The sequence below is a fragment of the Ursus arctos genome, unplaced genomic scaffold, assembly GCF_023065955.2.
Source record: "Ursus arctos isolate Adak ecotype North America unplaced genomic scaffold, UrsArc2.0 scaffold_32, whole genome shotgun sequence".
NCBI lineage: Eukaryota > Metazoa > Chordata > Mammalia > Carnivora > Ursidae > Ursus > Ursus arctos.
The window spans coordinates 6,432,446-6,442,856 of NW_026623008.1; the positions used below are offsets into that span (position 1 = coordinate 6,432,446).

At 59.1% G+C, this 10,411-nt stretch overlaps 1 protein-coding gene across 5 annotated transcripts in view; it reads left to right on the top strand.

Annotated features, from left to right (window-relative positions):
* Window positions 1–7,199, top strand: part of H6PD (hexose-6-phosphate dehydrogenase/glucose 1-dehydrogenase) — a 30,678-nt gene extending 23,479 nt beyond the window's left edge. For all 5 annotated transcript variants that reach the window (XM_044391504.3, XM_044391501.3, XM_044391502.3 and 2 more), the window contains one exon: window positions 729–7,199. In XM_044391504.3, the coding sequence (XP_044247439.1) occupies window positions 729–2,092 (1,364 nt within the window). In that variant the 3' untranslated portion in view covers window positions 2,093–7,199. The remainder of the gene's footprint in view (window positions 1–728) is intronic.
* The last annotated feature ends 3,212 nt before the right edge of the window (window positions 7,200–10,411 follow it).

Below are 10,411 nucleotides of genomic sequence, written 5' to 3' on the forward strand. Positions count from 1 at the left end.
TTCCTGGAGAGGGCTGGCCCCCCAAGGCTGCAGGCGATGAACTCCACTACAAGAGCAGCGGCCGTTTACAGGGCACTTACTGTGTGCCACGCGCTTGCTGTGTGCTCCCTCGTATGACCCTCGGGGACACAAACCCGTGGTGCAGGCATGGTCACTACCCCCACTCAAAGGTCAGGAAACCAGAGGCTCCTGAAGTTCCAAAACTTGCTCCGGGTCATGTGGAGATAGTACATGGGAAAACCAGGCTTGGAACTCGAGTCAGGAGTGCACTCAGCCCCTGGCTCCTACCACCATGCCCCGCCAGCTACAGGACTCCTTACCTGCGCACCACCCTGCTGTGGGCTCCGAGCCCTGGCCTGCCCCTTCTTCGCTGTCTGGCCTTGCCGCAGGCACATCCGGGGGGATGGAAGCATCCCCCTCTCCCCCACCATGAGACTTCAGTTCTCTTTGCTCGGAGCAGGGGAAGGCCAGGACTCTAAGGCGTCTCATGGAGGTGGGTGTCTGAGCTGGCCCTGAGGCTGCATTTTGAGCACTGACTGCGGGGAGAAGATGCTAGAAAGGCTGAGCATAGCAAGGCCGGGGGTGCTCCAAAGGCAGCGGTCTGCCCAGAGGAGGGGCTCAGAGAGGAGAAGGGCTGACAGGGAGGTAGGGAAGGGGAGGCAGGTGCACTGGGAAGTCCTGGGTTCTCTGTGCCCAAGTGTCACTTCCGCTGTGCCCTGTCACCTCAGGCATCCTCGTTCACATGGACAACCTTCGCTGGGAGGGCATCCCTTTCCTCCTGATGTCTGGCAAAGCCTTGGATGAGAGAGTGGGCTACGTGCGGATCTTGTTCCGGAACCAGGCTTACTGTGCCCAGAACGAGAAGCGCTGGGTGGCGGACCAGAGCCAGTGCCTGCCTCGGCAGATCATCTTCTACATTGGACACGGTGAGCTGGGCAGCCCGGCTGTGCTGGTCAGTCAGAACCTGTTCAGGCCCTCCCTGCCCTCCAAGAGCTGGAAGGAAGTGGAGGGCCGGCCCGGACTCCACCTTTTTGGCCGCCCTCTGTCGGATTACTATGCCTACAGCCCCGTGAGGGAGCAGGACGCCTATTCTGTCCTCATATCTCATATCTTCCACGGCCGCAAGGACTCCTTCATCACCACGGAGAACTTGCTGGCCTCCTGGGTTTTCTGGACCCCCTTGCTGGACAGCCTGGCCCACGAGGTCCCGCGCCTCTACCCGGGAGGAACCGAGAACGGGCACCTGTTGGACTTTGAGTTCAGTGGCACCCAGTTGCGCTTTTCCCAGCAGCAGCTGGAGCAGCTGGTGCCCGGGCCAGGTTCCGCTCCAAAGCCCAGCGACTTCCAGGTTCTCCAGGCCAAGTACCGGGAGAGCCCGCTGATCTCGGCCTGGCCTGAGGAGCTGATCGCGAAGCTGGCTGAGGACATCGAGGCCACAGCTGTGCAGGCGGTGCAGCGCTTTGGCGAGTTCCACCTGGCGCTGTCTGGCGGCTCCAGCCCCGTGCCCCTGTTCGAGCAGCTGGCTACCCGGCACTACGGCTTCCCCTGGGCCCACACGCACCTGTGGCTGGTGGACGAGCGCTGCGTCCCACTTCGGGACCCCGAGTCGAACTTCCAGGGCCTACAGGCTCACCTGCTGCAGCACGTCAGGGTCCCCCACTACAATGTCCACCCCATGCCGGTGCACCTGCACCAGCGCCTCTGTGCCGAGGAGGACCAGGGCGCCCAGATGTACGCCAGCGAGATCTCGGCCCTGGTGACCAACAGCAGCTTTGACCTGGTGCTGCTGGGCATGGGCATGGACGGACACACGGCCTCCCTGTTCCCGCAGTCGCCCGCCGGTCTGGAGGGCACGCAGCTGGTGGTGCTGACCAGGAGCCCCTCCAAGCCGCACGAGCGCATGAGCCTGAGCCTGCCCCTCATCAACCGGGCCCGCAAGGTGGCGGTCCTGGTCATGGGCAGGATGAAGCGTGAGATCACCATGCTGGTGAGCCGCGTGGGCCATGAGCCCAAGAAGTGGCCCATTTCGGGTGTCCTGCCTAGCTCCGGCCAGCTGGTTTGGTATATGGACTATGAGGCTTTTCTGGGATGATGGTGCCTTTGGCCTTTGCTCGCTCCCCCGCTTGCTTTCCCCTGTGCTGTCCCCGTCCCCTTAGTCCTGCCACCTGCCCTGGCTCTCTGGAACCTGACACCTCAGGGTTAAGCCCCCAGAGAGGAAAGGAGGAGGCCTTATCCCAACCTCTTTGACTGTCTGTATCTAGTTATGGTGGGTAGACACAGACACAAGGAAGAAACAGAGTCTCTGCTCTTGAGAAGCTTCCAGTCCAAGTCAGGAGAGAAATATCCACCTTAACATACCAGCAGCAGTTACACAATAACACCAGCCAGCACAAAATAGGACGTTGTGCAAGCTCCCGACTTCAGTAGAATGGCTAGGGTTAATCAGAGAAGGCTTCCTGGAGGGGGCGATCCTTGAACTGGCTCCTGTGAGAAAGAAAACTATGGAGAGTAGAGAGAAGGGAGCACGGGTGTCCATCAGGTACAGAGCCCACGTGAAGTAGAATGCTAGAAACTCCGGAATCTTGAGTTGGCATTTCTTCCATCCCTCCCCTTCTTCCTGAGCCTCTGACATTTAGCCTACTGTCCTGGCCTCTTTGTGGTTGCCTCCTCGTGCTCTGTCTCTCTCGGTTCCCTTTCCTTCTGTCTCCCTGCCGTCCCCCAGACAGATGAAGGACAGTAGCAGTAACACCACAAGAAACACTAGGAAGTTCAAAGGTCCCAGAAATCTTGCAACTGTTGTTTGGAGCTCCCTTTCTCTGTAGATGAACTTCTCTGCGTGTGTGTGTGGCGGGGGGAGGGGGGGCTGCCCACTCTCCCTTCTCTAGCCGAGCCCCTTCGTGATACATAGTGGGCATGGAAGATTCGGCCATTCCAGGGATCCCTCACTCCAGAGGGTCCTTTACACCTCAGGGGACTTCCGGTGGGCGTTTCCACTCTCAGTATACCCTCTTGCTTTACCAGGAAAGATCCAGTGAAGTCTTTCTGTGATGGGGACACGTCATTTGTGGGGAGAGCTGTGATGGAAGTGGTCCAGACCATCCAGGTGCTCTGATCTGAGCACACAGGAGCCGGGCCTCCTCCTGGCTGCCCACCAGCTTCTCAGGGACTTGACCCGCTTGCAGCCCCCCGGGGCAGGCGGCAGCCCAGCCTCCTCGCACGACCTCTCGGGGGCATGGAGCCCGCCTGCTGGCCCCTCCCGCCGCCTCTCACGTCACCGCTGACACACTGACCACCTGGGAAAGCAAACGGGTAGTTCTGTTCAGAGGAGGTTGGTGCTCTGTTCCCGATTAGCGCTGGGCCAGTAATGTGTGTGGGGGGTGTCTCTGAAATTCTCTTAAAAAATATTCTCACACATTTAATTAGTATTTCAGCTGCCCACGTAGTCATGCTCCCGAGACCGGACTGTGAAGGAATGAGACTGATTTTTCCCGTGTGACTGCTCTCTTGTTCTAAAGTCGCACCTTGTGGCAGGTGTTGATGTCTCCCGGAGGGCTTTCCTTGGTGGGGGGGAGCGGTGCCAGATGTATTTCTCTGCTTTTGATTGTTTACACTTTCTTCAAGGCTATGGATTTAAAAGAATTCTGGTGCCTGAGCGGGGGTTCTCTCTGTGAAAGGCACTCGTGGTAAAAGTCCCCTGGCCTCCCATAACCCGCCTGGACAGGGCATCTCTCCTGACACCGAGAGAGCTCACTTGGCAAAGAAGAGCCCCAGTGCGGGGTCGGGCAGTCTCTCTGGGGGTCTGCGTTGTGCATTTTAGCTTTTTTTTTTTTTTTTTTTTTTGCGCTGGGGCCCGGCGCTCCTGGGGGGACGCGGGTGCTTGCGGGCCAGGTGCCGACTGTGGCCACCGGGGGGCGCCCTCGCACCATCCCTGCGCCGAGCCCCGGCCTTGAGCACTCCCCCGAGTGTTCCTGAACGTCACCGTCTGGTTGCAACACTAAGCGGGGCCTGCGCACGGCGGAGAATCACGGCAGGATGTAGGTCTAGCGGGCTCTTGATGTCACCGTTTCTGGATAAGAGTGAGTCAGTGCGGCCTGAGCTCAGGACCTCCCGTCTGAGAGGAGGGCCTTGCCTGGGAAGGCGCCGTGCGTCAGGGGCAGGGGTGGGGCAGAGCGGCCACGTGCTGTCCTGAAACCACACCACGAAACCGCGGGAGACAGGCCTCTGTTCCCCTGCGTCCGCTTGCTCCCCTGTCCGGTCCTGGAAGGATGGTGTTGCACCTTTCTGGACCCCGGCGCACGGCCGGAAGCACACCTCCTTCTGGAATCCGATCGCATTTGAGTGTGAGTCTTCCTCACGCACAGTTCCATGAAGGAATTCTCCACCTTAGAACGTGAGAGACCCTCCGGTTTCTACTTTTCATGTTTGAGAAATGCTGCTTAGAACCTACTAGATTGAGTTGATCCATCGTTTGAAAAATGCTGCCCTAAACTTCAGCCCGTCTGCGAGCCGAGGGCCCCGAGGTGCTCACGCGGGGAGCACCGGGGAGCACGTTGGGACGGGAGCCGGGGCGGGCCGTCCCGCAGCTTCCGCCCCTGTGGCCCCACGAGACGCGCTGTGCGGCTTGGTCTGCTCCACGCGGCCGAGCAGCCGGTGATGGAGGTGGAGGCGTCCTTGTTTACCGACGGCTTTGACGCTGGAACTGAAGTCTGCGGACAGCGGGCCGGCTGCCGCCCCGGGGCGCCCCCTCCCTCCCAGGGCTCTCGTCCCCGGAGGGGCGGTCACCGGCGGGGGGCCGAAGGCCGTGTGCCCTCGCAGACCTGGGAGCGGCGGGCACGCGCATCACCGTTCGTTGGGGGGAAGGAGCCGAGGGACTTTGCAGCTTGCTGTGAGCTAGACTCCGAGTTTGATCTGGGAGCACCGTTCTCTGCAACCGCAGGTTAAAATGGTCGTGTCGTGTGGACCTTTCCTGCTTCTTGCCTCCGTGCAGACAGGGCTTCATCCCCACGCGGGCCTCCGGTTAGCGCAGTGCGGCTCTGGCCGCGGCCTGGCGGTGCACAGCGCTCCCCCGGGCTCTGTCCCCCGAAGGCCGGCCGTCCCCGGGCCCAGAGCTGCTCCTGCTTGGCCTCGCTCCCTCCTTCCCCCGTTTGGACAGAGAGCTGAGGGCAGCGTGACAGAGAAAGGAGGGGAAAAGCTTCCACAAGACCTTAAGGGGTGGTTTCCTACAATTTGGTTTTTAGGAACAACAAAAACTTTTTTTTCAACAAAAGTACACGCAGTAGTCTCCCAGAAGCAAACTGTGTCAGTTTTAGACAGATTTTTATCCTGAGCAGACGGGGCCCTGCAGACGTAGTCCACTTGTGGAGAAGCTGCCTGGTGCCATGTTCGAGAACGAACAAGGCCCAGGGAAAGGCCTGTGGTGGCCAACGCCATCCGCGCCCATCTGCCCCTTGAAAGACAAACCCAGAGGGGCCGAGGGCCTTGGGAGGGCTGCTGCCGCCCAGTGTTGCCAGCTGTCCCCTGCTGTCAGCCTCTGTTGCTCGTACCTTGCCTCCCACCACCCTCTGCTGGGCCCACAGCCGCAGCCCGGGCTGGTGGCACTCGAGGGGCTGCTCGCTTCCTTCTGGTGACCTCTCTTCTCCTCGAGCAACAGGGCCCTTCCTCCAGCTGCACCAGCATGGGGCCGGTGTCGGGAACCCGAGGGGGCGTCTTGACGGATCGCAGGGAAGAACGTCTCAGTCGGTGCCCGCGGCCTCAGAGTCTCTGGGTGTATGACAGCTGTCACCTGGTTGGAAGTGTGGATTTCTTCCCCTGGGGGCCCTGCCTGCCCTCTTTTCCCTCAGCTGAGCGGGAGCCCACCTGCGCCACCGTCTCTGTCCCGCTTCCGTCTCGTGTTTCCGGCCCGGGCTGGCGTGTGCTGTGGGGTGCCCTGTGTCACACCTTGTGCAGTCTCCATCCGGTCCCTTCGTGCCCTGTCAACACTAGGGCAGAACTTCGCCCCGGTTCAGGGCAGTCTTCCCGCCACACGTGTCTTCAGCCGATGCAGCAAGTGGGAGCCCAGACCGGCCTGTGTTTCTGGGGCCGTGCGGTGGCAGATGTCTTCTTGGGGTGGGGTGTGAGCATGGCTTCCACGGCTCGTTGCTAAGTGAGGTGCCAACTCCCGAGTGCTGGTGCCAGCACGAGACAGAAACAGCAAGAGATCGGAGGCGGCACTTCCGAAATTCTAACGAGCTGGGGGAATGATCCCTTTGGGTAAAGTTCCTCCCCGGGAGGCTTCGGAGAGCTTCTGTTTGCAAAGCAGACACGTGGGGGCCGTGTCTGTGTGTGACCCGAAGGTGGGCAGGGCGGAGGTCTGGATGAATTATGCTTCTGCTTGCGTGTTGATTCCCAAGGATGGTCTCTGTCTAAACCCTTACCCTGCTCTCAGGTGCTTTACAGGAAGTCTCTGCGTCTTCTCTGTCCCTCTGGTGTGGGGCCAGGTAAACACACTTTCGTTTGCTGAGAGCCCAGGGGAGCATACTGAATGGCTAGTAGTTCGCTTTGAAAGTGGAAGTGTAAACAGACGCTACATAAATTTGTCAGTTTGGGTCTTTAGCTGTACCGCTACGGAAGTCTAGAAAGGTCAGTTATAAAATGTCATGAGATACCTAACTAGGAAAGGACAGGACCCTGGGTTAGCTCCAGGTGAAGGCTCAGAGCCCATCCAGCTCTCCGAGGTGTGACCTGTACAGTCTCCTCCTCCCGGTCCCGAAGCCAGCGGGGCCTCTGCTGGGCCTTGTCTCCAGCCGGGAAGGCCGAGCTGATCTGGTGACAGCAAGAGAGCTAGATGGGGGGGTGGGGCCAGCGTGGAAACCAGGGTGTGTTGCAATCGGGACCGTGTCCGGGCGTTCTCTGTCTGGTGCTGGGACACTCCATACTGGGCTTCTGCCTGGCGAGCAGAGAGACAGGGAAGCTCCTTTCTCAGAGGGACTGTGTCCTTTGTGCGGTGGGGAGACCGTAGGCGTGAAAACCCCTCTCTACCAAGCAGCAGGAATGTGCCTTGTCTTCTCGCACAGAGAAACTGCCCCTGGTTTTTATGGAAGCGGTGGACACTTAAAGATGTCTCAGACAGTGAGACACATTCAGAACAGAGTTTTTAAAATGACTTTTTGTATGTCAAATGTAACATTTATTTTTTAAACAATAAAGTTGTTTTGCCAGAATCCGTGCCCTCCTTCTTTCCTCTGGGAGATGGGGTGTATGGGTTATGGACCTGGTCGTTGTGCTGTGTGTGGGGCTTGGCGGAGGGGAAGGGACGGTGAGGTCCTGAAGGGAGGACCTGCGTCCGTCCCTGCTGCACACGCAGGTGTGTCTAGGCAAACCAGCCACATCCCATTGCTTGAGGCCCACAGGCCTCCCGGGAGAGACCGCCGTGGGCCAGGTGACCGGACTTCATGGGTCCCGCAGCCGTTCCTCCGGCATTGCTGGCAGCCCCCAGCTGGGGAAGCCATTGGCCAGAGGGAGACGCCACAAGGGAGCACCGCTGAAAGCCGTAGGGCCTGATGCCATTGTTGCTCTTCTCTGTGTCCTCTGCCCGATTCTCACCTCCCACCTGTGTCATGTTCCCAGGAACATAAATATTTGGGGGGGAGTCCAATAAAACTGCAGAACCCCTGGGGGTAGATGAGCCAGAGATTTGCTGGTTGTGGGACCCAAGCAGAGGTGGTGACCTCACAAGGCAGTGACAGGAGCCACAGGCTCACCCAGAAGGGGCGATGTCCCCAGGGACCAAGAGGCACGGGGGACAGACACATGCCAGAGTCCCCAGGGGAAGAAGGGAAGACTGCGGGCAGTAATGAAGGCTGGAAACCAGAGACTGCAGTCAGCTCTTGGCCATGCCTCTGCCTGGGAAGCACGTGGAGAACAGGCTTCCTGGGGGAAGCGACCCGGAGCTGGGAGAAACCAGTGTGGGTTTCCCACTCTCCGCCGGGACAGTGGTGCTGTCCTTACAGGGACCTGGGGAGGCAGGCTCTCCGCCCACTGACACTGAGACTATGGGGCCCCGCTGGCTTCTGTGAAGGCGGCCCCGGGGAGTCACGGGTACCTGCTCCCCCTCCCTCCGCCCCGGCCCGGGGAGCCTCCAGGTACTTGTGTCCAGGCGTCCTGGTGGGTCAGGACACCCAATGCCCACAGCTGCAGCGACTGGTTCGGGGGGACCTGTGGCCAAGTTGGTCAAATCGGGCTCCACCACGGGGAGCAGAGCCCAGGAGTCGTGTCCAGGCCCAGGGTCCAGTCAGGCCGGGATTCCGCCTGCTGACCATTCATTTGCAGGGGCTTCAGTGAGTGGAAACAGGGGTGTCCCCCGTGGTAGGGAATGCGCACGAGGCACCGTAGCTGGGGGCGGGGGAGGGTTGTTGGGTGTTGCAGGAGGCCCAGCAAAAACCCGGCGCTGACCTGAGAGGGGGCTGCAGCCAGTCGGGAGGGCCGATCTCTCCGTTTGGGGCCAGGCTTGTGTCAGGCCGCGGCAGCCCCGCGGGCGCTGGCTGGGCCCAGGGCTATACCGCTTCGGCTGTTGGTTATTGCTTCATCTCGACCATTTTCCTGATTGACCGACGTTTTGGCAAAGCAAGTCAGAAGGGCAGAAGGCAGGGATGTGCAGACGGTCGAAGGAGCTCTTGCTGGACAAGCTCAGAAAGCTCTGGCCTCCATGTCTTTTCCAGAGTCTGCCCCCAGCCCTGCAGAACCACAGCCAGAGCCCTGGAGGGCGTCCGCGCGCCTGCCGGGCCCCCAACAGAAGGGGCTAGTGTGGCTGTACGCCGCTGGCTGCCCTCTGTTCTCTCCCCCATCTGCCCAGCTGTCCGCTGAAGACCAAGACCGCAGAGGCTCCGCGTGTCTCCGGGCAGTAAACGGTACACGACGGGCTGGAGGCCGATCGTGAGAGCAGGGCGCGAATCGTCAGCTACGGCTGCGAGAGTTCAGGGACAGCCCCAGATGTCGCTGTTCGCAGGACGCCCAGACATTTGTGCCTCCTTCTGGGGGAGCTACTGAGTAGGGCCGTCTCAGTAACGCAGGGAGGCCACCCCAGCAGGGGCCTGGGGGTGAGTCACTGAGAGAGGTTCCCGGTCTGCTGTGGGCCCGGAGGCGGGTGTCTGTGGGCGAGGAGAGGAGAACAGGGCCGGCACCTGGGACCACTAGGCTTCCCCAGGGCACGGTTGGCAGACTTTCTCGAAGCCAGGGCAGCCGATGCGAGAGGCCTGCTGGGTAGAGGACAAGGCAGGCGTGGCTGAGGGGAGCGTGGCACGTGTCATCCCCTCCAGGGGAGACTGCATCTCTCCCATGTTCACAGCGGGCTGTGAACAGCGGGCTGGAGCGGCTGCAACAGGGCCCAGCACTCGTGTTGGGATGACAGGGATGGGGGCAGGACAGAAGCGAGGCAAGGTCTGTCCCCCACGCCTGGGCCTTTGTCGCTTACTGCAGGCGGAGAGCAAGGCCAGGAGGTCAGTGTGGCAACTGGACGTTGGCATGTGTGACACCCCTGCTAGGACTCCCCTCCCCTCTCTAGTCCCGAGCCCTGGCGGCCCTGTGGACACTGTCATCACATTTTTGTTTGAAGAGGCATCGTTGGAAATAAAAGTCCCAAAACTAGGTTCATGCTACCAGTTATGCCTTCCCTGCTGCTCCGTATGCATTTATTTTTAACTGAAAGAAAAAAATAATAGAGAAAAGCAGAGGTAAGAAGACTCATCCACGCAGATCACCTCCACTCAGCATTTACCACTGTAAGATCTTCGCATATCGGCTTTTTTTGGAGAGAAAAACAAAATCACACATGTTTTTGTAAAAATGACGCATGCTTATTATAACTGAATTCTAAAACAGCGCCCAAAAGTACACAAAGAAATGTAAAAAAACATTTTTAAGAATTCCTTGTGGTTCAGTCCCCTGGAAATGAGCAACAGTGGCACTAGGTGAACTTCTTGCAAGACATGGACACCGATAGAAGAGATAAAAATATTTTGTAAAGATAGGATCCTTCTCTTAAAGCTCGTTTCAATTTCATTAGCGCATTAATAATTTTACTTGAAATTGAAGGCATTGCTGAACTCCACATAAATGCTCCGTCACGAGACGTACTATTTCCAAAAACATCTCTTGAACACGAAAAGTTTCTGAAAACATTAAGACGCTGGAGTCCTCATTGGGTTTTAATGTGGCTTTTTAACTCCGTGCCCCAATTTCAATTTGGGGGTCTGCTGACTTCGACAGGTAGAGACACCGGCTCTCACACAGCTTCCCATCGCCTGCCCCCCGCCCCCCCCAGCTCTGGATTTTGGTAGCTCTATGATTCTTATCTTGCTATGGTCCAGGGTCTCTGTTTCTCCCAGTTGGCTCCTGTCTGATGTTGCCTCCTGTGGGCTCCTTCCCAAGCTATGCC